The 25000-nt window shown below is 46.2% G+C and overlaps 1 protein-coding gene across 1 annotated transcript; it reads right to left on the bottom strand.

Annotated features, from left to right (window-relative positions):
- Positions 1 to 309: 309 nt before the first annotated feature.
- On the bottom strand, positions 310 to 23215 carry TRIM65 (tripartite motif containing 65). Its single transcript, XM_030208234.1, has 6 exons — positions 22711 to 23215; positions 18051 to 18146; positions 15447 to 15680; positions 5217 to 5388; positions 1317 to 1400; positions 310 to 1007 (listed from the first exon to the last, which is right to left on the bottom strand). Exons 1-6 carry the CDS (start codon positions 23191 to 23193, stop codon positions 475 to 477), a joined length of 1602 nt encoding a protein of 533 aa, XP_030064094.1. The 5' UTR covers positions 23194 to 23215; the 3' UTR covers positions 310 to 474.
- Between the last annotated feature and the right edge of the window lie 1785 nt (positions 23216 to 25000).

Below are 25000 nucleotides of genomic sequence, written 5' to 3'. Positions count from 1 at the left end.
TCCTGGCCCCCTGCATTCGAAGCGGCAGTCACAGATCGCCTCCCTTCCGACCTTCCCTCCCTGTGTCCCGCCCTCGCGGAAACCAGAAGTTACATCAGACGAGGGTGGGACACAGGAAGGGAAGGCCAGAAAAGAGGCGATCTGCAACTGTCGCCTTGAATGCAGGGGGCCCGGAGCCGTGAAGGCAGGCAGGTAAGATCGCAGGCGGCAGCGGCAGGAGGAGCGACGGGGGTGGGGTGGAGGCGGGACGGCCTTGCCCCGCGCCCGGCCAAGTCTCTCAGCGGCCCTGTTACTATGTTATGTTACTATGTACCTTACCCCAAATTATTATCCCTTGGTAGTGTTTGTCCTATAATTTATGGAGTTCTTTTCTTGCTGTATATTACATTTGTAAACTGCTTCACACTGGTTTCAGTTTGAGCGGTATAGTAAATTATAATAAACTATATTGTTGATGATGACATAGTTGCCAGATCATGGTACCTGGCAAAGAGTGACTGCCACATCTTCACCAATCCAGAAGGCTGGGTAGAGGGGTGCAGAAAAGACACAGTGGAATGTGTGCAGTAGCTCCATCTTGTCCTTGATGCCATAAAACGAAAGGGTGCCAGCCGAGAAATCCAAGTAGACCCCAATGCATGAATACAAAGGTGCATCCAGCTTCCATTCCTTACCATTTGTCCATGCCGTGTGGCAGTTGTGCTGCAGCTGTAGGGACCAGGATGACGCATTCCGCCCAATGGTTGCTGTTTTGCACTTCTTCTTTCTCTCAATATTGCCATATGCCATGCCTACATAGACAAAATAGTCTGAGACCTTAACCTCCCAATAATGGCAGCCTTCCCCAAAGCTCTCTGTACAGAGCACCTGCCAGCATGACTCAAATCTCTCCGGGTGAACTGGGCAACGTGTTGTTACAGATATCATGTGCGTGGCTTCCTGGTTCCCTTTCGACAGCTGGATGTACTTATGTGCTGTGTTTGGGTCAAAGGTCAGATTCCGATAATCTGCAGTGAAAGGAACACAGGCGTTAGGTTTTGATCGAAGGGACTTCATCCTTAGTTTCCTTTCCTATTCTCAAAAAGCTTCAGATTTTCAGAAATAGAATCATTAATTGAGCTTTTTTTTTTTTTTTTAACCTTCTGAGAGAACACTACAATTAATGCTCTGTACTCTTCAATGCCATTTCAACACTACCCAGTTCTGGAATTTGCTAGGCTGAAATGTTACTTTAATTACAGAGGCACAGAGTGCATCTGATAAGACAGTGCCAGCATGCCCGTCCCTGTCCCTGCGGTACAGAATAAGCCTCTTACTGTGGAACAGCTGCGTCCTCAGCTCAGACTTGGGGCTAAAGGATGGCTCCGACTTCACTGCAGCATTTGTCTTGGATTCTGATCCTGCAGAAAGAATAGATAGAAGAAAGTCATCACTCAAAACTACAATGGAGAGAGAAGACAACATGCAGAAGTTGTTAAAGTGGAGCACAGGAGTTGTCCTCCAGCAGTGGAGAAGAAATAATGCACTCAAGCTACAGCAATAGTGTTTTCTATCTACAAGACTCACATTTCCCCTAGTTCATGAAATATCCACTTGGATTCAGCCCCCCCCCCCCCCCACCTCCTTCATACCAAGTCACCAAACCCCAGTCAGGGATCACATCTGAAGCACCACGAAATACAAGGTACAAGCAGGAGAACAGGGAAAATTATGCCTGCATTTTCTTAGCGCCAATCTGTTTTAAAAGGACTCAAAGTCGGATGGCTTAATTTATTTTTAATGCTGTGCTTACCTTCACTAGAATAAGTGGGCAGTCAAATTTTGGAGTGGAAGGAGCGGGGCCGCTGAGAGAGAGAGCCTAGCCTGGGACAGGGCCGCTCCTGCTACCCCACATAGTAACATAGTAGATGACGGCAGAAAAAGACCTGCACGGTCCATCCAGTCTGCCCAACAAGATAAACTCATATGTGCCACTTTTTGTGTATACCTTACCTTGATTTGTACCTGTCTTTTTCAGGGCACAGACCGTAGAAGTCTGCTCAGCACTATCCCCGCCCCCCAACCCCGCCTCCCACCACCAGCTCTGGCACAGACCGTATAAGTCTGCCTAGCACTATCCCCGCCTCCCAACCACCAGCCCCGCCTCCCACCACCGGCTCTGGCACAGACCATATAAGTCTGCCTAGCACTATCCCTGCCTCCCACTACTGGCTCTGCATCTGCTCCTCCCTTGGTTCTGTCACTCTGCTGCTCCTGTGTGGCAGGACCTGGGTTAACCTGGGTCCCAGGACATAAGAGCAGGAGAGAGACAGACCAAGGGAGCAGAACCTTCTGCCTGCCTTTGGAAGCCTTTCTGGTACAGGGTCCCCCTTGGAGGTTGGGGCCAGGGAATCTTGCCCTCCCCTCGGCAGCCCTGGGAAGGAGCAGAGCAAACTGAGCCCCCTCTGATAGTGAACAGACAAACTGTTGTAAAATAAACATTAAAAAAAAAAAAAGAAATAGTTGTACCTATGAAAAATATGAGAAAAAAATGGGCCTACTTCTAAATCATTAGCAAAAAAGGCAAATTTGTAAATTAAACGCCCATATGAGTAGTGTTAACTCGGAGCTTGGAAAACAGAAGAAAGCATGCCCAAAAGAACTGACAACAGGAAGACTTGTGGACCCAACTCGGGGGGGGGGGGGGGGGGGAGAAAACAAAAGAGAAGATAAAGGGATATACAAGAAAAAAGAAGGAAAAAAATCTAAAAGCAAAATGGGTAAGAAGGGACAGAAAAGAGAGAGAAGTGGTATAAGAACCATTAAAAATGTAAGGTAAAATTAGAAAAGGGCAAAGGAAGAATGGCGCAGCAGAGCGAGAGCAAAGAAAAGCAACAATAAATCTCTACCTCGGCCTGCACAAAAAGAGAGTAATTTTAAAACTGGTCACCTGGATTAAGAGGGCAAAAAGGTCCCTATTTGCAGCCTCTTGAGAGTAATTTTATAACTGGTCACCTGGATTAAGAGGGCAAAATGGTGCCTATTTGCAGCCTCTTTTATAAAGACACAAATCCTGCAGAAAGTGGGGGGTAAAACAAACCAACTACATTTACACCTAATCATGTCATTTAAAAAGTGCATAAACTGTTACTCTGCACCAACTTCATCCCAGGCCACGAACAAACAGGCACAATGTTTGTACGTCTCCATGTGTGGTGACTTTATAAGGGGAAATGGGACTTGATAGGTTGCCTTTCTGTGGTTTTTGCAACTACATTCAAAGCAGTTTACATAGTATATACAGGTACTTATTTTTACCCGGGGCAATGGAGGTTAAGTGACTTGCCCAGAGTCACAAGGAGCTGCAGTGGGAATTGAACTCAGTTCCCCAGGATCAAAGTCCACTCCACTAACCACTAAGCTACTCCTCCACTGGCAACATTCTGTGTAGAGACCTGCCCTTGCAGATCAGCAACGCGGTCGCGCAGGCTTCTGTTTCTGTGAGTCTGAATAGTGGAATTGCAACATTCCATGTAGAATCTCCAATAGCAGCAACAGAATCTTAACATTCCATGTAGAATCTCAAATAGGGAAAGGGAAATGGGTCTTGATATACTGCCTTTCTGACGTTTTTGCAACTACATTCAAAGCGGTTTACATATATTCAGGCACTTATTTTGTACCAGGGGCAATGGAGGGTTAAGTGACTTGCCCAGAGTCACAAGGAGCTGCAGTGGGAATCGAACCTAGTTCCCCAGGTCAAGGTGCTTGTGCTGCTAGAGAGAAAAGACCAGATCTCATCTCTGCTACATAACTTCTATCCACGCTGTGATTTTCATAGGTGTGGCCAGTGTTCCATCAATGTCTTGTTTATATAGGGCACTCCCTTCTTGCCTCTAAAGGGAGCTGAACAGAAGAGACTAGAAAAAAACCAAGCCCTTTTTTTTTACTTTAAATTTTTATTGCATTTTTCTTATGTGTACATTTGTCATCATCAACCCTAAAATTTACAACAATTTTGTGCCTGTCTCTTAACTTTATCTCAACATACAAGCTTTCTAACTGCCTATTAGCACACACCCACCATCCCTCCCTTTTAGTCCCAACTATTTCCTATAACCAATTCCCTCTATTTTGCCCCTTTTTTTTCCCCCCCCATATTTATTATTCTCCTTTCTTTCACTGGTGAAAGGATCCATATTACCCCCAAGAACCCCTCCTTCCCTCCCCCCACTTAATATATATCCTAATTCCCCTCCCCCTTCCCTGGAATGTGTCTCAGACCCCTTTAGAGTTCCTCCATCATTTGCTGAAGTCTTTGCCATTCTCTTTTGCGTTTAAGTTCACCCTCCCTCCTATATACCGTAAAAAACCAAGCCCTTTTATCAAAGGAAAAACACTTTAGAGTTCAGTTTTTTCTCTTTTATAATAATGCTAAAATTTATTAGAGTAAATAAATGATTACAATAACAATTCTTTTATCCCAGTGTTACAGAAAATTGAATTCTTATTTATATCAGTCCAAATTTCAGTATAAGGAAAATAAAATCAATCTCTCTCTTTCTCTCTGTGTTTTCCCTTCGGAAGCTGTCAGATTCTGACCTAGTACAAAAGGTACCCAGGCTGAAAACTGAAGCTTAATTTTGTCCAATCACGTAATGCCTTATATTTTCTCTCTTACTTATCTGGTATTCTTCAACTCTGACCTCTAAGGTCACCTTCACATAATTCTGTTTCTTGGTTTTTTTTTTTTTTTTTAATATTCATCACTTGCTCTTTGTAACCTCTTTACTTATCACTCATTGTGGTCCTTCACTGAAAATGTCCCTGTGTTATGTTAAAAGCCTGTTTGAAACAAACAAACAGACACTTTTTAAAGTTTATAGCCCATCACTAAGGTTAAGCAAGCCTGTCTATAGTCTGTGAGAAAACCAAGACACAAGCAAATTGCCCTACTAAATAACAAAAGGAAAAAGCTGACATCTGAAAAACCAAACAGCACTATACAGTCTTGATCACTGCCAGAACGTTATCTGAATCGTACATTAGCTAGTTTCTCTGTGGGTCCTCACTTTGCCTCCACTCCCTCTAATTCACATTTCCAGCACCTTGCAGAGGTCCAGCCTCTTGTTCAACTCCCACTTGAATTTTGGGTCACCTATAAGGCATTGCTAATGAAAGAGTACCAACCTCCAGAGTCTGAATGGGGTGAAGGTCAGAAGGGAAAAGGGTCCTACCTTGTATTTTATCACTGGCTTCCCCAGGATGCAGTGTGTTTGGAAGTTCTTTCTCGATCAGTCTGGAGAGCTCAGAAAGGACTGCTGTTACAGCCTCCACCTTACTCATGTTATTAAACATAATATTGGGTAAAGATTTTGAGTTCCCAAGGGGTGGAAGGAGTGAAAATGCCTGTTAAGGGAAAGAGAAGGGAAAGATGACTACAAATTTCTAATACTCTGATTCTGTTGCACCACAAAACCATTTCTAAGGACTCAAAAGTGCTGCCTTCCAACTTTGGGAGGTTTATACACATTTTTGTGTGCATGCCAACTAAACCCAATGTCACACAGACTGATAGAGGCTGAAGGCCCACTGCATTACCCTCCAGCTCCTACAGAGGATTAATTCTGTGTCCATTTGAGAGTCCATCATGAAGGTTTGTAAGGGCTTCACACAGAGGCGATTGGGGTACTAAGGGGTGCAAGATCTCTCCAAGTACCATCACCAGCTGATATACATTAAACGGAAACCAGGACAACTGCTTTTTCTGTAGCGAGGCCACTGATGTGAAACAATCTTCCTGGCCATTTGCAGGTGTGTTCAACTTTGCAGCAATTTAAAAATGCATTGAAAACTCGTTTATTTCCGCACACCTTTGCTAGTTAAGACTTAGTGTTTGTAAATCTGTAATTGTGTGAGATGTTACGTGTTTGAATCTTGAATCTGTATACCACTTAGGATGAAGTGGGTTTCTAAATGTTATAAACAAATAAGGGGCAACGAGGCATGCCCAGGATGGAAGGCTCATCTTCTGCCAGGCTATAGGCAGCTGTTCCACCAGCGTAGAGCACAAGGTCAGTTCATCACCAACCCTAGGTCAAACATCCCTTCATGCTGTTGAGATTAAGTCCTACTCCAGGTGGACTGAGTGCATATTTCATTCCAGAAAATTTAAATTTACCGGTTAATGCATAAAACACCTTTGGACTACAATACATAACAGTAATAATCCAGACCAATCAACAGTAAAATCTATACATGGTCTTGTATATTAACCCTTCTTCCTACCAGCCCCCAGTTCCTTTAGTTCAAGGCCAAAGAGCATATTTACAGTGTGTATAGCTACTCATGACTTGTGAATGACATACTTCACCTTTTACATTTCTATCTATTTTATAAAAAGACATTTCCAAAGTTTTGTATGAGGGAAGTCTTGTCTCTTCTGACTGGACTCTCATTCTCCTTTTTGCAGCCCTGTGACAGTTGATATCTTTCAGAGTTGAATCTTGAGATTGAGGTCATTCCTTTTCTAGTGAAGTTGTTGAACAAAATGGTACCCTTTTGGGCTTGTGTGCTCGTAGACTCACCATGATAGCCCACACCTGTGATGACCCTGTATCTTTCTTTATCTCATTTCAGTCTTGCCATAGAATTATAGCATGTGCTGATTCACAAAGTATATTACATCTCATACTGTGACTTTTCCTTTAAGGGAAAACACAGTAACATAGTAATTGACGCAGGTAAAGGCCAAATGGCCCATCCATTCTGCCCAGAAAGACAGCCAGGGTTGTACCTGCGAATATGTCTGATTTCTTCCCCCCTTGTCTTTAGGGTTGTAACTGATGCTCTGTGCAGTCTATTCCCCTCCCCCATGCCTCTTTCAGGGGCGGACTGACCATTGGGGCAACCGGGCAGTGCCCAAGGACCCAGAGGATCTAGGGGGCCCAGAGACTCTGCCCGGATGCCTGCCACACACTACAGCCCTCCCCAGTCCCACCTGGTGATCTAGAGGCCTCTGTGGGAGGGGGGGGACATATTTCCTGCCCATTGTGCTGCCGCTATTACCGCTGTACTTTAAAAATGGCAGCCAAGACTGTCGAGACCACCAGAGGAAGCCTCTACCACCATTTTGAAAACACGGTGGTGCTGGCAAGCGGTGGTGGCAGTGCAGCGGGCAGGAAAGAACATGATCCCTCCCCTCTGCAGAGAACACTAGGGCCATTCAGGTAGGGCCGGGGCTGCGGGGATGTTGGCTGCAGTGGTGGTAGGGGATGAGTCGGACAGCAGGCCAGGTGGGGAGCCCAGACCACTCTCAGTGCACCCATGGCCTCTTTTTAAACTTATTATGCTTTTAAATGTTAAGTTACTTAAGTTTTACTGTGAATGAAAATCAGATTTCAAATTTATTCATCTTTTGATATACCACCCAGAGCGGTTTACACAGAATTGAACAAAGTAGATAAATTACAAGAATATAATAAACTAGGTAAGTAAGACAGGAGAGAGGGCGAAAGGAAGAGAAGAAAAGAAACAGGAACTCCATTGGGCATAAGACAGGTCCAATCGAGGTAGAGCCGAGTGAAGGCAGAGGCAGGGTACTGATCCATACAATCCAAACCGCTCCAGCACAAGAAATACATGGCACTAATGCCTCAGCCAGAGCGAGGCAGGTAGAGGTCAAGAGGGAAGAAAGGACTAGGGGGGCTCCTGGCTGGAAGAGATCACTGAATATGCTCTGTATTTTTATTCTATTTACCTTCAAACCATATAGGGAACCTCTGTGTTTATCCTTCACCTTTATGAATCTGGTTACAGTGTGTTTTAAGCCTGTAAAACTACCTTAATTAATTCTTGAAGTGTATTTCTGTAGTTTGACCAGCAGGTGGTGCATGTTATGTTTAGGCTGTTACAAAGAACTGACCTTTCCTTCTTTAGTTAACACAAATAAAGGAAATGCCTGCAGTGATGTAACCAGCTATTTTTAAAACTTGTTGTTCTGGGCTCTGATTGACCCAGAAGCTGGCTTTTCCCCCAGTCTTAGCCAGGGAGAAAAGACAGACAGATCTCTTTGCTGAGGCTCGGTGAACAGATATGTCCCGATTTTCCCACGTACTTTTTAGAAAGTACACAAATGTTTAGATAGTTTTATAATTGATCCATATTTCAGTTACCTGTTGTTTGCTGATTGCACTTTTTGTTCATTGTTCAATATTTTTAAGACAATAAACACTACTCAGTTTATTGTCTCTGCTGTCTGGACTGATAAAGAATCCTGGTGGTTTGTGTGTTGGGTCTGTGAGTGCTTTCTGGTAACTGTTGGACCACTAGGAGTGTGGCCTCCAGTAACCTAGAAATCACTGGGAATAATCTGAGTGCAGGACACTCGCCCAGAGGCGGTTGGGACCCAGTCGGTGGGAGGAGGGTGATAGTGTACAGCACAAACGGCAGATGCAGGCAGACCCGAGCTGTGCTGGGGATAGATCCTCCGAGTGACTGTGGGGTAACTCCAGGCGGGTGACTAGGCATTTCATTACACTATCTGTTAAGAATTTGAATGTCTGTATCATATCTCCCCTGTCCCTTCTCTCCTCTAGGGTATACATATTCAAATCTCTTCTCGTATGTTTTCCAGTGCAGACCACGTACATATCTGGTCACTTTCCTCTGAACAACAGTTTGGTAAGGTGCCCCAAAGCCTGCATCTCCATGGCGGTCCAGAACAAATGCTCTGCTGCCCCCCCCCCCCCCCCCAACCAGTATTAATGCAACAGGCAAAACCAGTTAGGTTCAGGTACTATTTATTTATTTATTAGGATTTATTTACCGTCTTTTGAAGGAATTCACTCAAGGCAGTGTACAGTAAGAATAGATCAAACATGAGCAATAGGCAAATACAGCAGTAAGAATATTCAACTAACAATACAAAGTATGGCATGGTATTCTATTTTTCAATGTCAACACAATACGTAATAGAACATTATAATTGATAGTGAAGGGTGAAATGAGTCACAAGGTGCATCAGTGAGAGAAGCAGGATTTGGAACCTGGATTTGCTGGTTCTCAGATCACTAGACTCCACAGAGTGATTAGTTTCTAAATATCTGAAATCCTTTTTGAGTTGCAATACTGTGAAACGAGTTTACAAACATAGCTGTAGTGTCGTAATTATCTATTGCCCGTGTTCATCTTATTCTTGTTGTACACCATCATAAGTACATAAGTACATAAGTAGTGCCATACTGGGAAAGACCAAAGGTCCATCTAGCCCAGCATCCTGTCACCGACAGTGGCCAATCCAGGTCAAGGGCACCTGGCACGCTCCCTAAACGTAAAAACATTCCATACAAGTTATACCTAAAAATGCGGAATTTTTCTAAGTCCATTTAATAGCGGTCTATGGACTTGTCCTTTAGGAATCTATCTAACCCCTTTTTAAACTCCGTCAAGCTAACCGCCCGTACCACGTTCTCCGGCAACGAATTCCAGAGTCTAATTACACGTTGGGTGAAGAAAAATTTTCTCCGATTCGTTTTAAATTTACCACACTGTAGCTTCAACTCATGCCCTCTAGTCCTAGTATTTTTGGATAGCGTGAACAGTCGCTTCACATCCACCCGATCCATTCCACTCATTATTTTATACACTTCTATCATATCTCCCCTCAGCCGTCTCTTCTCCAAGCTGAAAAGCCCTAGCCTTCTCAGCCTCTCTTCATAGGAAAGTCGTCCCATCCCCACTATCATTTTCGTCGCCCTTCGCTGTACCTTTTCCAATTCTACTATATCTTTTTTGAGATACGGAGACCAGTATTGAACACAATACTCCAGGTGCGGTCGCACCATGGAGCGATACAACGGCATTATAACATCCGCACACCTGGACTCCATACCCTTCCTAATAACACCCAACATTCTATTCGCTTTCCTAGCCGCAGCAGCACACTGAGCAGAAGGTTTCAGCGTATCATCGACGACGACACCCAGATCCCTTTCTTGATCCGTAACTCCTAACGCGGAACCTTGCAAGACGTAGCTATAATTCGGGTTCCTCTTACCCACATGCATCACTTTGCACTTGTCAACATTGAACTTCATCTGCCACTTGCACGCCCATTCTCCCAGTCTCGCAAGGTCCTCCTGTAATCGTTCACATTCCTCCTGCGACTTGACGACCCTGAATAATTTTGTGTCATCGGCGAATTTAATTACCTCACTAGTTATTCCCATCTCTAGGTCATTTATAAATACATTAAAAAGCAACGGACCCAGCACAGACCCCTGCGGGACCCCACTAACTACCCTCCTCCACTGAGAATACTGGCCACGCAATCCTACTCTCTGCTTCCTATCTTGGGTGAATTTCTTGAAAAAGACAGTAAATAAATCCTAATGAATAAATACATAAAGAATGCATGAGTTTTGAAGTGATTGTCCCATATCTGGCACTAAAGGTCTGATGATAAGCAATTGTCTTTTTACATCCTTGGAAAGATAAAGCCTCCAAAACTGAATACGGTACTATAAATGCATTCTCACCAGTGACTTCTAGAGGGGCATTATCACCTCCTATTTTCAGCTGCTTATGCCCCCCCTCCAGTACAGCCTAGCATCCTTCTAGGCCAACGCCTTGTCACGCTGATTGTGTCACCTTGAGATTCTCAAACACTATCACCCCCAAGGTCCCTTTCGTGGCCTGTGCACATCAGCCTCTCACCTCCTATCGCATTCAGCTCCTTTGCATTTTTGCACCCCAACCTACAGAACGCTGTGGTCAAATTGATTTTTGGAGGCAAATCAACAGATCATGCTACTCCATTTCTTGAAAAGGTGCACTGGCTTCCTATTAAGAGCCACAGTTGAGTTCAAGCTTCTTTCTTTTGTCCATATATGGCCTAGCACTAAAGTATCTTAGTTCATTTGTTTGTATTCTTCAACAGAATTTGTTTAACAATCCCTATTAATTCATGGAGCTGGAAAGCAACCACTAGATCAAGGTCTATACGAGGTAGAGGTCCTGATCTATGGCATAAGCTTCCACACTGGAATTAGAAAAGGTGCAGAGAAGGTCAATGAAAATGATAAATGGGATGGGACTTCCCTATGTGGAAAGGCTGAAGCGTCTGGAGAAAAGATGGCTGAGGGGAGATATGATAGAGGTCTATAAAATAATGAGTGGAGTGGAACGGGTAGACGTGAATCATTTGTTTACTCTTTCCAAAAATACTAGGACTAGGGGGCATTCAATGAAGCTACAAAGTAGTAAATGTAAAACGAATCAGAGAAAATTCTTCACTCAACGTGTCATTAAACTCTGGAATTCGTTGCCAGAGAATGTGGTAAAGGCAGTTAGCTTAGTGGGGTTTTAAAAAGGTTTGGACTGCTTCCTATAGGAAAAGTCCATAGACCATCATTAAAATGGACTTGGGGAAAATACACTACTTATTTATAGGATAAGAAGCATAAAATGTTTTGTACTTTTTTGGGATCATGCCAGGTATTTATGACCTGGATTGGCCACTGTTGGAAACAGGATCCTGGGCTTGATGGACCTTTTGGTCTGTCCCACTGTTGCAATACTTATGTACTTGGGATTCTGAATGGAATCTTGCTACTCTTCGAGGTTCTACATGGAATGTTGCTACACTTTGAAATTCTGCATGGAATCTTGTTGTTCTTTAGAATTCTAGAATCTTGCTACTCTTTGGGGTTCTACATGGAATGTTGTTATTCTTTGTTTTTCTGCCAGGTACTTGTGACCTGGATTGGCCACTGTTGGAAACAGGATGCTGGGCTCGATGGACCTTTGGTCTGTCCCAGTATGGCAATACTTATGTATTTATGCACTGAGAGAAATTGACAATCATCTCCTCATCTTCAGATATTATTTGAAAACTTATTTGACCAATATTTTTCTAAAGCTTAGCTGCAATGATATTAGTGGGATTATTTTCTTTAAGGTGCACTGTCTGGGCCTAGAGCCCTTCCTCTTTGATTACTTATTGCTCTTTTTTTTTTTTTATTGTTATCTGCTTTGAGCCAATTTGAGGTGAAGCGGAATTATAAATGTTCTGATTTAAATAAGATCATCCTACATTACTCCATATTAATGCTTAACTGCCAAGCATTAGCCCATGCTTCTAAACAGCAAATGACCCAAAATGGACCACGTAGACAGCTTCGTTTTAATACATTTAGATCTGTCATTACTTTCCCGTATTCGAATGTCACCTTCTCATGAGAAACTATCCTGCAGCTGTGGCCCCACAACTATGGAATTCTCTCCCTGTATGACTGAGGTCAGAACAAGATTTGTGCTTCTGCAAACGACTTAAAACGTGGCATTTTAAAAAGTAGGTTTTATGATTTATATTTTTATTGTTTGTTGCCATTTTATTTTTTTGGTTTAACGCCATGTTTTTTTAAACCGTCTAGAACTCTTAGCATTTGACGGTATATAAAAAAGTATGTACTGCTATTACTGTCACAGGACTACATACAGTGGTGTGCTGGAGCCGGCTCGCACTGGTTAAATTAGCTCTTGCGAGCCGGTTGGGCTCCCAGGGGCGGCGCAACCCGGCGGTAAGTGAGGTAAGCATGGTAGGAGGGTGCCACAAGCCATGCTTACCTCACCTCCCGCCGCTCTGGGGGGGGGGGGTTAAAGCGTTGATTTACCTCCATCGCAGCAGCCACAGTGAAAGCCCGTCTCTAGTCTTCCCTTTGTTCCCGTTAGTGTCCCGCCTTCTTCTGACGTCATTTCCTCTTTCCGCAAGGGCGGGTCACCAACAGGAAACGAAGGGAAGGCTAGAGACGGGCTTTCACTGCGGCTGCTGCGACGGAGGTAAATCAATGATTTAAATCCCCCAGGGCGGCAGGAGCAAAATAGGGATGAAGGAAGGGAGAAGAGGATGGGCAGGTGGACATTGGAAAGGCTAGAGATGGGCTTTCACTGCGGCTGCTGCGACGGAGGTAAATCAACGATTTAAATCCCCCTGGGCGGCAGGAGCAAAAAGAGGGATGTTGGGGGGAGAAGAGGGCGGGCAGGTGGACATTGGAGTGGGAGGGCAGGGGAGAGAGGAGCATCGAAGCCATCGATGGAGATGTATGGGAAGGCAGGGCCCAGGGAGAGAGGAGTAATTGCTGGATATGGAGAGGAGGGGAGGGGAGGGCAGGAGAGAGAGGACAGCTGCTGATATGGATGGATGGAGGGGGCAGGGGAGAGAACAGAATCGCTGGGTATGGATGGCTGGAGGGGGGGCAGGGGAGAGAAAAGAATCGCTGATATGGATGGATGGAGGGAGGGCAGGGGAGAGGAGAGTTGCTGGACATGGGTGGATGGAGGGGAGGGCAGGGGAGAGGAAAGTTGTTGGACATGGGTGGATGGAGGAGAGGGAAGGGAGAGAGAAGAAATGCTGGACATGGATGGAGGGGAGGGAAGAGTGAGGAAGGAGATGAGGGAAAAGGAAGAGGCGAAAAGCTGCACATAGATGAAGAAAATAGGCAGAAGCTGGATCCACTGGACAGTCAAGTCTGCGGAGGGCCCAGCTTTTACTTACGGATGTAGGGCAAGAAATTAAGAAGAAAGGTGGAAGGTAAAGAAATAAATGGAAAGGAAGCCCTGGAAACGGAGTTAAGAGGACAGATAGCAGCAGAATTGAATACTGGGCCAACATAATCAGAAAAACAAAGTCACCAGACAACAAAGGTTAGGGTTACCATATTTTGTCCTCTGAAAAAGAGGACACATGTCACGCCCCCCTGCCCCGCCCATGCCCCACCCACACCACACCCCCTTCCCCACCCCACACCACACCCCCTTCCCCGCCCACACCACGTCCCTTTCGAATCCTCATTTTGCCCCCTGTCACATATTCAGGCTTCCCAAGGCCAGATTACAACAACAGTTAAGATGAACCCATCAGGAAACAGGATATCGTCACCATAATTTGGCCATCTGTATTGTATAGAACAGTGTCGAAAAATTAGAACAAAATACAGAGTTTAAAACTGCTTTTTCTACCAGCTACAATAATTTTTTAAAGCTGTTTAAAGGGGTCTTTTACTAAGGCGCGCTCACGTTTTTAGTGCGCACTAAACGTTAGAGGCGCCCATAGGAATACATTGGCGTCTCTAATGTTTACTGCATGCCTATTTTTAGCGAGTGCTAAAAACATGAGCGCAACTTATTAAAAGACCCCCTTAGTGATTTTCAATTTTTATTTCATGATATAAATATCTAGATATGGGAAGCTTTCAATAAATTAAAAAGCAGTCAAATTAGTAAAATATATTTTTCTCCACCTTTTAAAGCACTGTCTATACAACTCGTACAGCTTTAGACTTTTTACACGAATAGGCAGTCCGTTATTTCTACTACTAATCTTTTGCTATTGTTTTGGGTGAACTAAAACGGCGGCAAGCTCCGCCTACTGGCTTCAGCCCATATAATGGACTAGGCTCACTCCGTCACCTGTTTTCATCCAACCTCCTTGTTAGAGGGTGGTTTGAATTGATGCACTCCCCTGTAGCAGCTCTCTGATAGGCTCTAGGCAAGGGAGATGGGGGAGTGTGAAGCAGCTGGGAAAGGTCTAGGAAAAGTGTCAAGCGACTGTCCCACTCTCATTTGAGAAAGGTAGAGTAGGTAGAAGTAGCAGTTAGGTAAAAAATCAGCTACGGGCAAGCTGGTGAAAGTCCCTTCAGAAGCTCAGCACAGCACACTACCGACCCCAGACAGCACTGACCCGCGCAGCATAGCGCCGAGCAGCAGTAACAGCGATAGACAGCGGCCGCAGTCTCTGGACTGTCACTCGGAAAGCACCCCACATTGTTCGAATAGCGGACAACTTGGGACAAGGCTGGCAGTAGCACTGAAGCCCTGCACTGCGCCTGCCTGCGTGCAGGACGGAAGGCGGGACTCAGAGGGAGGATCATCATTACAACTAACATCAGCTGACTGGGGCAGGCTGGCTAGCAGTGCACACGCACGGACGCTGCTGCACGTTGCGTGCGTGCATAGGAGGACGACGGACGGGAGGAGTCTCAGGAGTCTTGGAGAAACCCGGACAAAGCCAGCAAATTAAGAAATCCGCCCGGACTCCCCACGGCGCCCTCAAAAAGAGGACATGTCCGGGGAAATCCGGACGAATGGTAACCCTAACAAAGGTAGAAAACATCATTTTATTTTCATTATAGTGTTTGGAATATGTCCACTTTGAGAATCAGGTGCTCAACATTAAAAGTTTATATTTATTTATTTATGGCATTTTATCCCACATTAAACATGAATTAGATTGGAACCTGGGATCATTTAATTTTTTTTTTTTCTGGAGTAATGCATTCCCCCACCCCCCCTCCCCAGGCTCTCTCCCTGGCTACAGCCAGCTCTGCAATTTGATGGGGGGAGGTGCAGAGATGGACCGGGAGAGAGCCTGTTGTTAAACATTTACCAGCACACCACTGACTACATACCTCTAGGAATGTTACATCATCAGCATGTTGGCACAGCTCTTCGGCCTGCTGCTGGTACTGGCCCAGTGAATCCAGTCTGCTCTGCAGCACTGCATGCTTCTTCTTTGCCTGCTCCAGGGCAGTCGCTGTTTCCATCTCCATACTTTGTACTACCAGAGTTTTGCACACCTCAAAGGCTTTCTGCAACTGGTCAAACCTAACTGAAATCCCACTTATAGATCTCTCAGAGGTGTCCTAAACAAAAATGCACAGATACAGCAAAGTATATTTATTAAACTGCCTGGATGGTAGTACTGTGAAATTGCAAATCTTAGAGAACGGGCTTTGGCTTACAGCACTTATTAAACTTTCTGTGGTCACAAGCCCATCATCGCAGTCACAGAAAGCATGCGATGCTGGAATTGCATGCCAAAATGGCATTTCTATAGACAGCTCACCCAGGTCATAACCCCAAATGCAAATTTTGCAACTCCATTTGGGATCATGACCTACAGTTTGGGATGTCTTGGGTTTTTTTGTTTGTTTGTTTTAATTGTATTAAGCAGTTGCAAAGGCTCTCTAGTTTCAAAGAAGCAAATTAAAACCAAATACAAAAAAATGCCTTTTAATTTGGGCCCTCTGAGAACTCGTGGCACTAGAATCCCAGACCTGGTTCTGGCTGAGCTAGAGGAAAAAGGAAAACCTAGCAAGGCAAAAAAAAAAAAAAAGCAAACCCTTCTAGACATGCTCCAAGTAAGATTTTAACTAATAAACTTAAGAGTCACCAGTTACCAGCTAGTCAGAGATGTATTGAGTAGATCAACAAAAGCGTATCAGTTTGTTGACCCACATTTTTATATAATATTGCCCCATGTAAGTCGCATTGAGCCCGCCATGAGTGGGAAAGCGCGGGGTACAAATGTAACAAAAAAAATGAATATGGCAGCCGCAATACTTTATCCACTGAGAAAAAAGATGAAGCTTGAAGTTCCAAGGAAATATAAAGAAATGTTTCTTTTGACAAAACAGTGGGTGCTTGGAGTCACCTCACTGCGGAAGAACCAATATTGCAATGTAAATGTGAGGGACAAGGGCTGACCATAAGGAGTTAGTTGTATGGCCTGGGGTAAGTATCCCGGAGCTGGTCCCTACCTAATATTGAAGAGTGGGAGGGAGAGGAGAAAGAGGCAACTGTATTTGAGTCTCCTCTGCACTGAAACTCTTGGCCCAGTGGTGTTCAGATACAGAAAATCCTGCTGGGAATAAAAGCTACCACAGAGCCCAGGGCAAGAATCTTCCCGCCCCCAATAAGGGCCCTGTATGGGACAAAATGATAGTAAGGACCTGGGAGGAAAGCTATTGGAAGTCAAACAGAGACTATGATCACACAGCAAGCGGAGCCAATGGGTGGAGCAAGTGATACTGGTCACTGTAACATAGTAGATGACGGCAGAAAAAGACCTGCACGGTCCATCCAGTCTGCCCAACAAGATAAACTCATATGTGCTACTTTTTGTGTATACCTTACCTTGATTTGTATCTGTCATTTTCAGGGCACAGATCGTATAAGTCTGCCCAGCACTATCCCCTCCTCCCAACCACCAGCTCCGCCTCCCACCACCGGCTCTGGCACAGACCGTATAAGTCTGCCCAGCACTATCCCCTCCTCCCAACCACCAGCTCCGCCTCCCACCACCGGCTCTGGCACAGACCGTATAAGTCTGCCCAGCACTATCCCCTCCTCCCAACCACCAGCTCCGCCTCCCACCACCGGCTCTGGCACAGACTGTATAAGTCTGCCCAGCACTATCCCCGCCTCCCAACCACCAGCCCCGCCTCCCACCACTGGCTCTGGCACAGACCGTATAAGTCTGCCCAGCACTATCTCTGCCTCCCAACCACCAGCCCTGCCTCCCACCACCGGTTCTGGCACAGACATAAGTCTGCCCAGCACTATCTCCACCTCCCAACCACCAGCCCCGTCTCCCACCACCGGCTCTGGCACAGACCGTATAAGTCTGCCCAGCACTATCTCTGCCTCCCAACCACCAGCCCTGCCTCCCACCACCGGTTCTGGCACAGACATAAGTCTGCCCAGCACTATCTCCACCTCCCAACCACCAGCCCCGCCTCCCACCACTAGCTCTGGCACAGACTGTATAAGTCTGCCCAGCACTATCCCCGCCTCCCAACCACCAGCCCCGCCTCCCACCACTGGCTCTGGCACAGACCATATAAGTCTGCCCAGCACTATCCCCGCCTCCCAACCACCAGCCCCGCCTCCCACCACTGGCTCTGGCACAGACCATATAAGTCTGCCCAGCACTATCCCCGCCTCCCAACCACCAACCCTGCCTCCCACCACCTAATCTCGGCTAAGCTTCTGAGGATCCATTCCTTCTGAACAGGATTCCTTTATGTTTATCCCACGCATGTTTGAATTCAGTTACCGTTTTCATCGCCACCACCTCCCGCGGGAAGCCATTCCAAGCATCCACCACTCTCTCCGTGAAAAAATACTTCCTGAAATTTTTCTTGACTATGTTACTATGTATTACATTTAAGCACAGGACTGAAATTATTTGCAAAACAAGACGCTTACTATGTGTACACCCTAATACTTACCCTGTAGGTGGTCATCTGAGTTTCTAATTTCTGAATCTCTGCTTTTGTACATTTTAACTGGCTTTCGTTCTTCAGTAGTCTCTCCTTTAGTGTGTCCTGTAGTGAAATCAGAATCCAGGCTTTAGTGTGTGTTGGTCTGCAGATAGAAACTTCCACATACCTTGGCTGAAACCCACCCCTTCTTTATATGAATGGCAGTGGTGAGCTAGCAGGCTTCCTAATACCATACCACAGCAAGCCTCTGGGCAGGAAGTACTTTTTGATGAGCACATGGACTCTTTTTATACATCTTCATAAGATTTAAAACTTATTTTATAAAACTGGTTGGTACATGCACATATTTATTTATTTGTTGCAATTGTATCCCACATTTCCCCACCTATTTCCAGGCTCAATGTGGCTTACATTATGCCGTGATGGCGATCACCATTTCCGGATTGAGAAATACAAAGTGGTATTGCATTAAAGTTCATAAGTGACAGAGTAAATTAAGCAGTCAGGTATGGAGAGTTCACTACTGGAATGAGAAATAAAGTGGTATTGGTGGTTGGGAGGCGGGGATAGTGCTGGGCAGACTTATACGGTCTGTGCCAGAGCCGGTGGTGGGAGGCGAGGATAGTGCTGGGCAGACTTATACAGTCTGTGCCAGAGCCGGTGGTGGGAGGCGGGACTGGTGGTTGGGAGGCAGGGATAGTGCTGGGCAGACTTATATGGTCTGTGCCAGAGCCGGTGGTGGGAGGCGGGGCTGGTGGTTGGGAGGCGGGGATAATGCTGGGCAGACTTATACGGTCTGTGCCAGAGCCGGTGGTGGGAGGCGAGGATAGTGCTGGGCAGACTTATACAGTCTGTGCCAGAGCCGGTGGTGGGAGGCGGGACTGGTGGTTGGGAGGCAGGGATAGTGCTGGGCAGACTTATACGGTCTGTGCCAGAGCCGGTGGTTGGGAGGCGGGGCTGGTGGTTGGGAGGCAGGGATAGTGCTGGGCAGACTTATACGGTCTGTGCAAGAGCCGATGGTGGGAGGCGGGGCTGGTGGTTGGGAGGCGGGGATAATGCTGGGCAGACTTATACGGTCTGTGCCAGAGCCGGTGGTGGGAGGCGGGGCTGGTGGTTGGGAGGCGGGGATAGTGCTGGGCAGACTTATACAATCTGTGCCAGAGCCGGTGGTGGGAGGCGGGACTGGTGGTTGGGAGGCGGGGATAGTGCTGGGCAGACTTATATGGTCTGTGCCAGAGCTGGTGGTTGGGAGGCGGGGATAGTGCTGGGCAGACTTATACGGTCTGTGCCAGAGCCGGTGGTTGGGAGGCGGGGCTGGTGGTTGGGAGGCGGGGATAGTGCTGGGCAGACTTATATGGTCTGTGCCAGAGCCGGTGGTGGGAGGCGGGGCTGGTGGTTGGGAGGCGGGGATAGTGCTGGGCAGACTTATACAATCTGTGCCAGAGCCGGTGGTGGGAGGCGGGACTGGTGGTTGGGAGGCGGGGATAGTGCTGGGCAGACTTATATGGTCTGTGCCAGAGCTGGTGGTTGGGAGGCAGGGATAGTGCTGGGCAGACTTATACGGTCTGTGCCCTGAAGAGGACAGGTACAAATCAAGGTAAGGTATACACAAAAAGTAGCACATATGAGTTTATCTTGTTGGGCAGACTGGATGGACCGTGAAGGTCTTTTTCTGCCGTCATCTACTATGTTACTATGTATATAATGACAACTGTATGAAATAAAGAACTGTCCAAATAAAATTTTAAAAATGATATTGTTACATAATGCCTAAGCCCTGCCCCTAACACCCACTTGGGGTTAACCCTGTGGCCACTCAGCACTGCCCAGGCCCACTCACACCTGCACACGTGCTCCTACACTGGCATACCCTCCACCCACTGACTGGGTCCCGCTTGACTCTGGGTGAGTCTCCTACCTGCAAGTTATTTCCCTGGTGATTTCTAAGGACACTGGGGCCACAATCTCAGGGGTCCCACAGTTCCTAGGAAACACACACAGACCGAGAACCCAAACCACCAGGATACTTAGTCAGTCCAGGACAAAAGACCTAACAAACTATTAAGTTTATTATCATATAAAAGGCAGAACAGTAACAGGTAAAATATCAGGAATCAACATTAAAACTAACTAAACACTTCTTACTACCTAAATAGTATCTGGGGAGTTCAAGAAAAATAACTCAATGCAGATGTCTTCACTCTCCACACTCCCACTCTGATGACTGGAGAAATTCCAGCAGTGCACACTCTGGCTTGATCTTAGGCTTCAGGGCCCAGAGCACTAGCACTAAGGGGTTGCTGGCCAATGGTACTGAAGGACAAGGTTACTTTCTCCCTGGTGTTTTCCTCTTTCTTTGGGAGACTAAGCTGAAAGGAAAACAGACCTCTACTACAGTTATAAAGCAGAGGATAAACACCACCTGCTGGCCAAACAAGGGAAATGCATTGAAGGGGAAAGAGTGACATAAAGCAACATTACAAGTCACAGATGTTGAAAACAGAAAGTAACTGTATGGTCCTGTAAAACTGTACAGGTTAAGAATTTAAAGCCACAGCATAGGGGCTGTATGGCTGGATAATACCATGACATAATTTGTAACTATCTAGAGGGCAAGAGAGGCATAAGAAACGAGTATGTTGGTGGCGCCCATCAGAAACAAGCCAGAACACTAAACCTAGATTTGTTCGGCGGGTGGGTGTGTGTGTGGGGGGGGGGGGGGGGGGGGGGTTGTGGCATGCACAATTGCTTATCATCAGACCCTTAATGCCAGATAGTGGGACAATCAGTTCAAAACTCATATGTTCTTTATGTATTTATTCATTAGGATTTATTTACTGTCTTTTTCAAGAAATTCACCCAAGATGGTGTACAGCAAGAATAAGATAAACACGGGCAATAGATAATTACGACACTACAGCTATGTTTGTAAACTCGTTTAACAGTATTGCAACTCAAAAGGATTTCAGATATTTTGAAAGTAATCACTCTGTGGAGTCTAGTGATCTGAGAACCAGCAAATCCGGGTTCCAAATCCTGCTTCTCTCAGTGATGCACCTTGTGACTGTCATTTCACCCTTCACCTGACTGGTTTTGCCTGTTGCACTACTACTGGGGGCATAGGAGCCACCTTTTCAAAATTATTGGGGGTGATAAGCCCAATGGAAATGACCCCTCTCTGGACACATACAAGGAATTTTCTCAATATTGGGGGTGCTCAAGCACCCACAGCACTCACAGAGTCAGTTCCAATGACTGTGGGGGGGGGGGGGCACAGAGCATTTGGTCTGGGTCCCCATGACGATACACCCTACTAGCTGGCTTTGGGGCACCTTACCAAATTTCTGGCGTGTTTAACATGAGACCAGACTACTTATAGCCTCACCTACCCCTCTCAAGCTGATGAAACAGGCACTAAGCGGGTTTTTGGAACCTTCAGCTCTTCTAAATGGTTGGGGACTGGTGGCAGGGGAAGACTAAAAATCACAGAAAATAGTGTGACCTTCTTAACAAGGGCCAGACAAAAAGCCTGAGTTAAACGAGAAGGACTTTCAACAGGCAGCTCCTTGTGACTCTGGGCAAGTCACTTAACCCTCCATTGCCCCATGTAAGCCGCATTGAGCCTGCCATGAGTGGGAAAGCGCGGGGTACAAATATAACAAAAAAAAAAAAAAAAGTACCGAGCAGCACATTCGTGTTCTGTCTGTGTCCCTAGATATTTTTTGTTAAATCTTTAATCCCTCCTCCTTCAGAATTTTAGTAATTTTTATACCGCAGACAAAATCCATAAACATTGTTATGTTGTCAAATTCCTTCTTCCCTTTCCACCATAGCTTTTCTGCCACTATACCTAACCACTATACCTCTATTCAGGAAATCTAGGCTGCCCCAACTTGACATTTCGTCCTTTAGATTATCAATAGAAATCAAACAAAATAAAACATGGAAAAGAAAATAAGATGATACCTTTTTTATTGGACATAACTTAATACATTTCTTGATTAGCTTTCGAAGGTTGCCCTTCTTCCTCAGATCGGAAATAAGCAAATGAGCTAGCTGACAGTGTATATAAGTGAAAACATTCAAGCATTACTATGACAGTCTGACAGGGTGGGAAGGAAGTATGCATGGGGACATCAAAGCATATCATTGATATTCTAACAGGGTGGGTGTGGATAGGTGAGGGGAGGGTGATCAACAGAGACATACAGCTTTATGGTTTATAATGGGCTAGGAACCCCAGATCCTTGATAACCTTAAGAGTGGGCTAACACGGCTACCACAGTCCTTTAGATTGTAAACTCCTTTGAGCAGGGCCTGTCCTTCTTTGTTAAACTGTACAGCGCTGCGTAACCCTAGTAGCGCTCTAGAAATGTTAAGTGGTAGTAGTAATCATAGGAGCCGACTCTGTGGGTGCTTGCGCACCCCCAATATTGAATAAATTCCTTGTATGTGTCCAGGGAGGGGTTATTTCCACTGGGGTTAGCACCCCCAATAATGTTAAAAAGGTGGCTCCTATGGTAGTAGTAATGCTATGGGATTTCTATCCTGCCCTCCTCCCGCAAAAGTCTTGACCCTCCTCTTATTTCCTCTCCCAAGAACTGTACTCTGAAAGATAGTGCAAAAGTTGACTTGCTGTACAGGGGGGGATCGCGCTGGCGGTTACCTCCCGGGCTCGTCGCTCGTCACCAGCCAGCACCCGCTTGTGCTCCTGACACTCCCGCACCGTGCACTCGTAGCAGATGCAGCGCTTCTCGGTGCTGCAGTAGAGCTGCAGCGGGCGGTCGTGCCTGGCGCAGCGGGGCCCGGCCGCTGCTGCCTGGCCGGGAGAGGAGGGGCCGGACGTGAATGCCGATTCGTGGCTGCCGCCGGTGGAGGCTGCCTGCACCTCCTCTACCAAGTTGTTCAGGGCCACGCTGCGCTCCAACTCGGGTCGCTTCTGATAGCATTGGCGACAAGTGGGGCAGCTAAAGGTTCCGGCCCAGCCTTGCGCCTGCTCCTCGCTGTCCCAGTGGCCCGACACGCAGGGCCGGCAGAAGCTGTGGCCGCAAGGGACGGTGCCCGGGTCCTTGTACAGCTCCAGGCAGATCGCGCAGCTCAGCTTCTCCCGCAGGTCTTCGGACGTGATGCTGGCGGTGGTGGCTGCCATCGCGCTATATCGGGGGAATCAGCGCGCGCTGCCAGGGGTGGGGACGTGCGAGGCTGAGGCTCAGCCCAGTTCTTAAAGCAGCAGTGATCACTTTAGTGCAGCCCTTTTTTTGTACATAAGCCTTTTATTTGTGTCGGTCTTGGAAGGGCCCCAAAATCCATTTCTACAGCTCTTATTTCTTGAACGCAGTTTTCAGTGTAAAACTACCCAGGGTGTGAATTTTTAACATCGCAGCCACCCAAAAAAAACAAAACAGTACTAGAAAGTAATAGATCATCTATTCTATGGTGTCTATCATTCAATGTAAGAAGTGCCAGGAAGGTCTTAAAGATCTGGGCTTTCTATCCCACTATAACCCATACAGTTTTACTGCTTTATTACGCTCTTATCTGCCATACAGCTCTCCCTGTTCACTTTATATTCTACTAGTAAAAAAGCCCCGTTTCTGATGCAAATGAAACGGGGGCTAGCAAGGTTTTCTTCTGTGTGCATGTGGGAGTGTGTGTGTCCCTGCCCTCTGCCCTCTCTCCCTTCCCCTGTGCTGTCCCCTCCCCCCTCGGAGTCGAGTCCTTCAGTGTTGTTTCCTGCTGTGCTGTGTTTGTGTTACAGATATAGTGAGGGCTTCTGCCCTCTCTCCCCTCTCCCCTCTCCCCTCCCCCCTCTGAGTCCTTCACTGTTACAGAGAGAGCGATTTGATTTCCTGCTTTGCTGTGTTTTCCTTCACCGTTTGTGTTACAGAGAGAGGGAGGGCGGGGCAGACACTCATGGGGAAACCGGATATCTCTCCCCCTTCACACTTCATAGAACGTTGGTGGTGCCTTTTATATATAGAGAATATTTGTTCAAATTAGCTTATTTCAGATCTTAAAGAAAGGTTACCTTTGAAAGCAAATCAAAAGATGTATTAAGTTAAGCTAATAAAAAAGGCATAATTTTCTTTTCTGTGTTTTGATTTATTTCTGTTTATTACATTAATCTGGAAAGGCATCAGTGTTAGAGTCCTGCCAAAACTGCAGCTGAAAAAGTTTGGTTGTGTGAATGTGAACCAATGAGGACTACGGGGGCTTGTCAGAGCTTGGGCAGCTCTCTAACCCCCCCCCCCAAGCCGATTATTGTAAGTACATAAGAATAAACAGACTGGGTCAAACCAATGGTCCATCTTGCCCAATATTCTGTTTCCAACCAATGGCCAAGCCAGGTCACAAGTACCTGGCAGAAACCCAAATAGTGACATTCCATGCTACCACTCCCATGGCAAGCAATAGCTTCCCCATGTCTGTCTCAATAGCAGACTATAGACTTTTCCTCCAGGAACTCATCCAAATCTTTTTTAAACCCTCATACGCTAATCGCTGTTACTACATCTGTAGGGGTATTTTCTTACTATCTCACCTTTGCTGGTCTGAGGCCTGCTAAGCCTGAGCCATCTTTTACCAACTAATATGGATTCTACAGCCTGTGCCCTGAATACATCTGAAACCATCAGAAACCAGCTTTTCACAAAGGAAAATTACTATTTGACATACACATTATGACTTCATCCAAGTACACACGGTTTACTGCAGACTAGCCTCCAGTTATCTCCTGGGAAGCGCGGAGGAGCTTACTTCATAGAGACAGTGCCTCCGGGACTATATGTGAACCCAGAAGGAGATTGCTACCATCAGCCTCATGACTTTCTTTGCTGCTATCACAAGGCCTTGCATTGTCCACCATGAATTCTGCTGGACACCGTTTGTGATGGTCCATAGGTATCACCTGACCCAGAAAGATGCCAATGTTGGACTGAAGAGGAAGAAAGAAGGGA

The sequence above is a fragment of the Microcaecilia unicolor genome, chromosome 6, assembly GCF_901765095.1.
Source record: "Microcaecilia unicolor chromosome 6, aMicUni1.1, whole genome shotgun sequence".
NCBI lineage: Eukaryota > Metazoa > Chordata > Amphibia > Gymnophiona > Siphonopidae > Microcaecilia > Microcaecilia unicolor.
Note: the sequence above shows the minus strand (reverse complement) of the source record. Positions and strands in the feature narration are given on the sequence as shown.

What these genes read in the sequence shown, in the direction of transcription:
- TRIM65 (XM_030208234.1), bottom strand. Translation starts at nt 23,193, where the DNA reads ATGGCAGCCACCACCGCCAGCATCACGTCCGAAGACCTGCGGGAGAAG. An exon ending in ACGAGCGACGAGCCCGGGAG is followed by an intron (nt 18,147 to 22,710) that starts GTAACCGCCAGC and finishes ATTTCACTACAG; the next exon opens with GACACACTAAAGGAGAGACT. An exon ending in GAGGACGCAGCTGTTCCACA is followed by an intron (nt 1,008 to 1,316) that starts GTAAGAGGCTTA and finishes CTTTCACTGCAG; the next exon opens with ATTATCGGAATCTGACCTTT.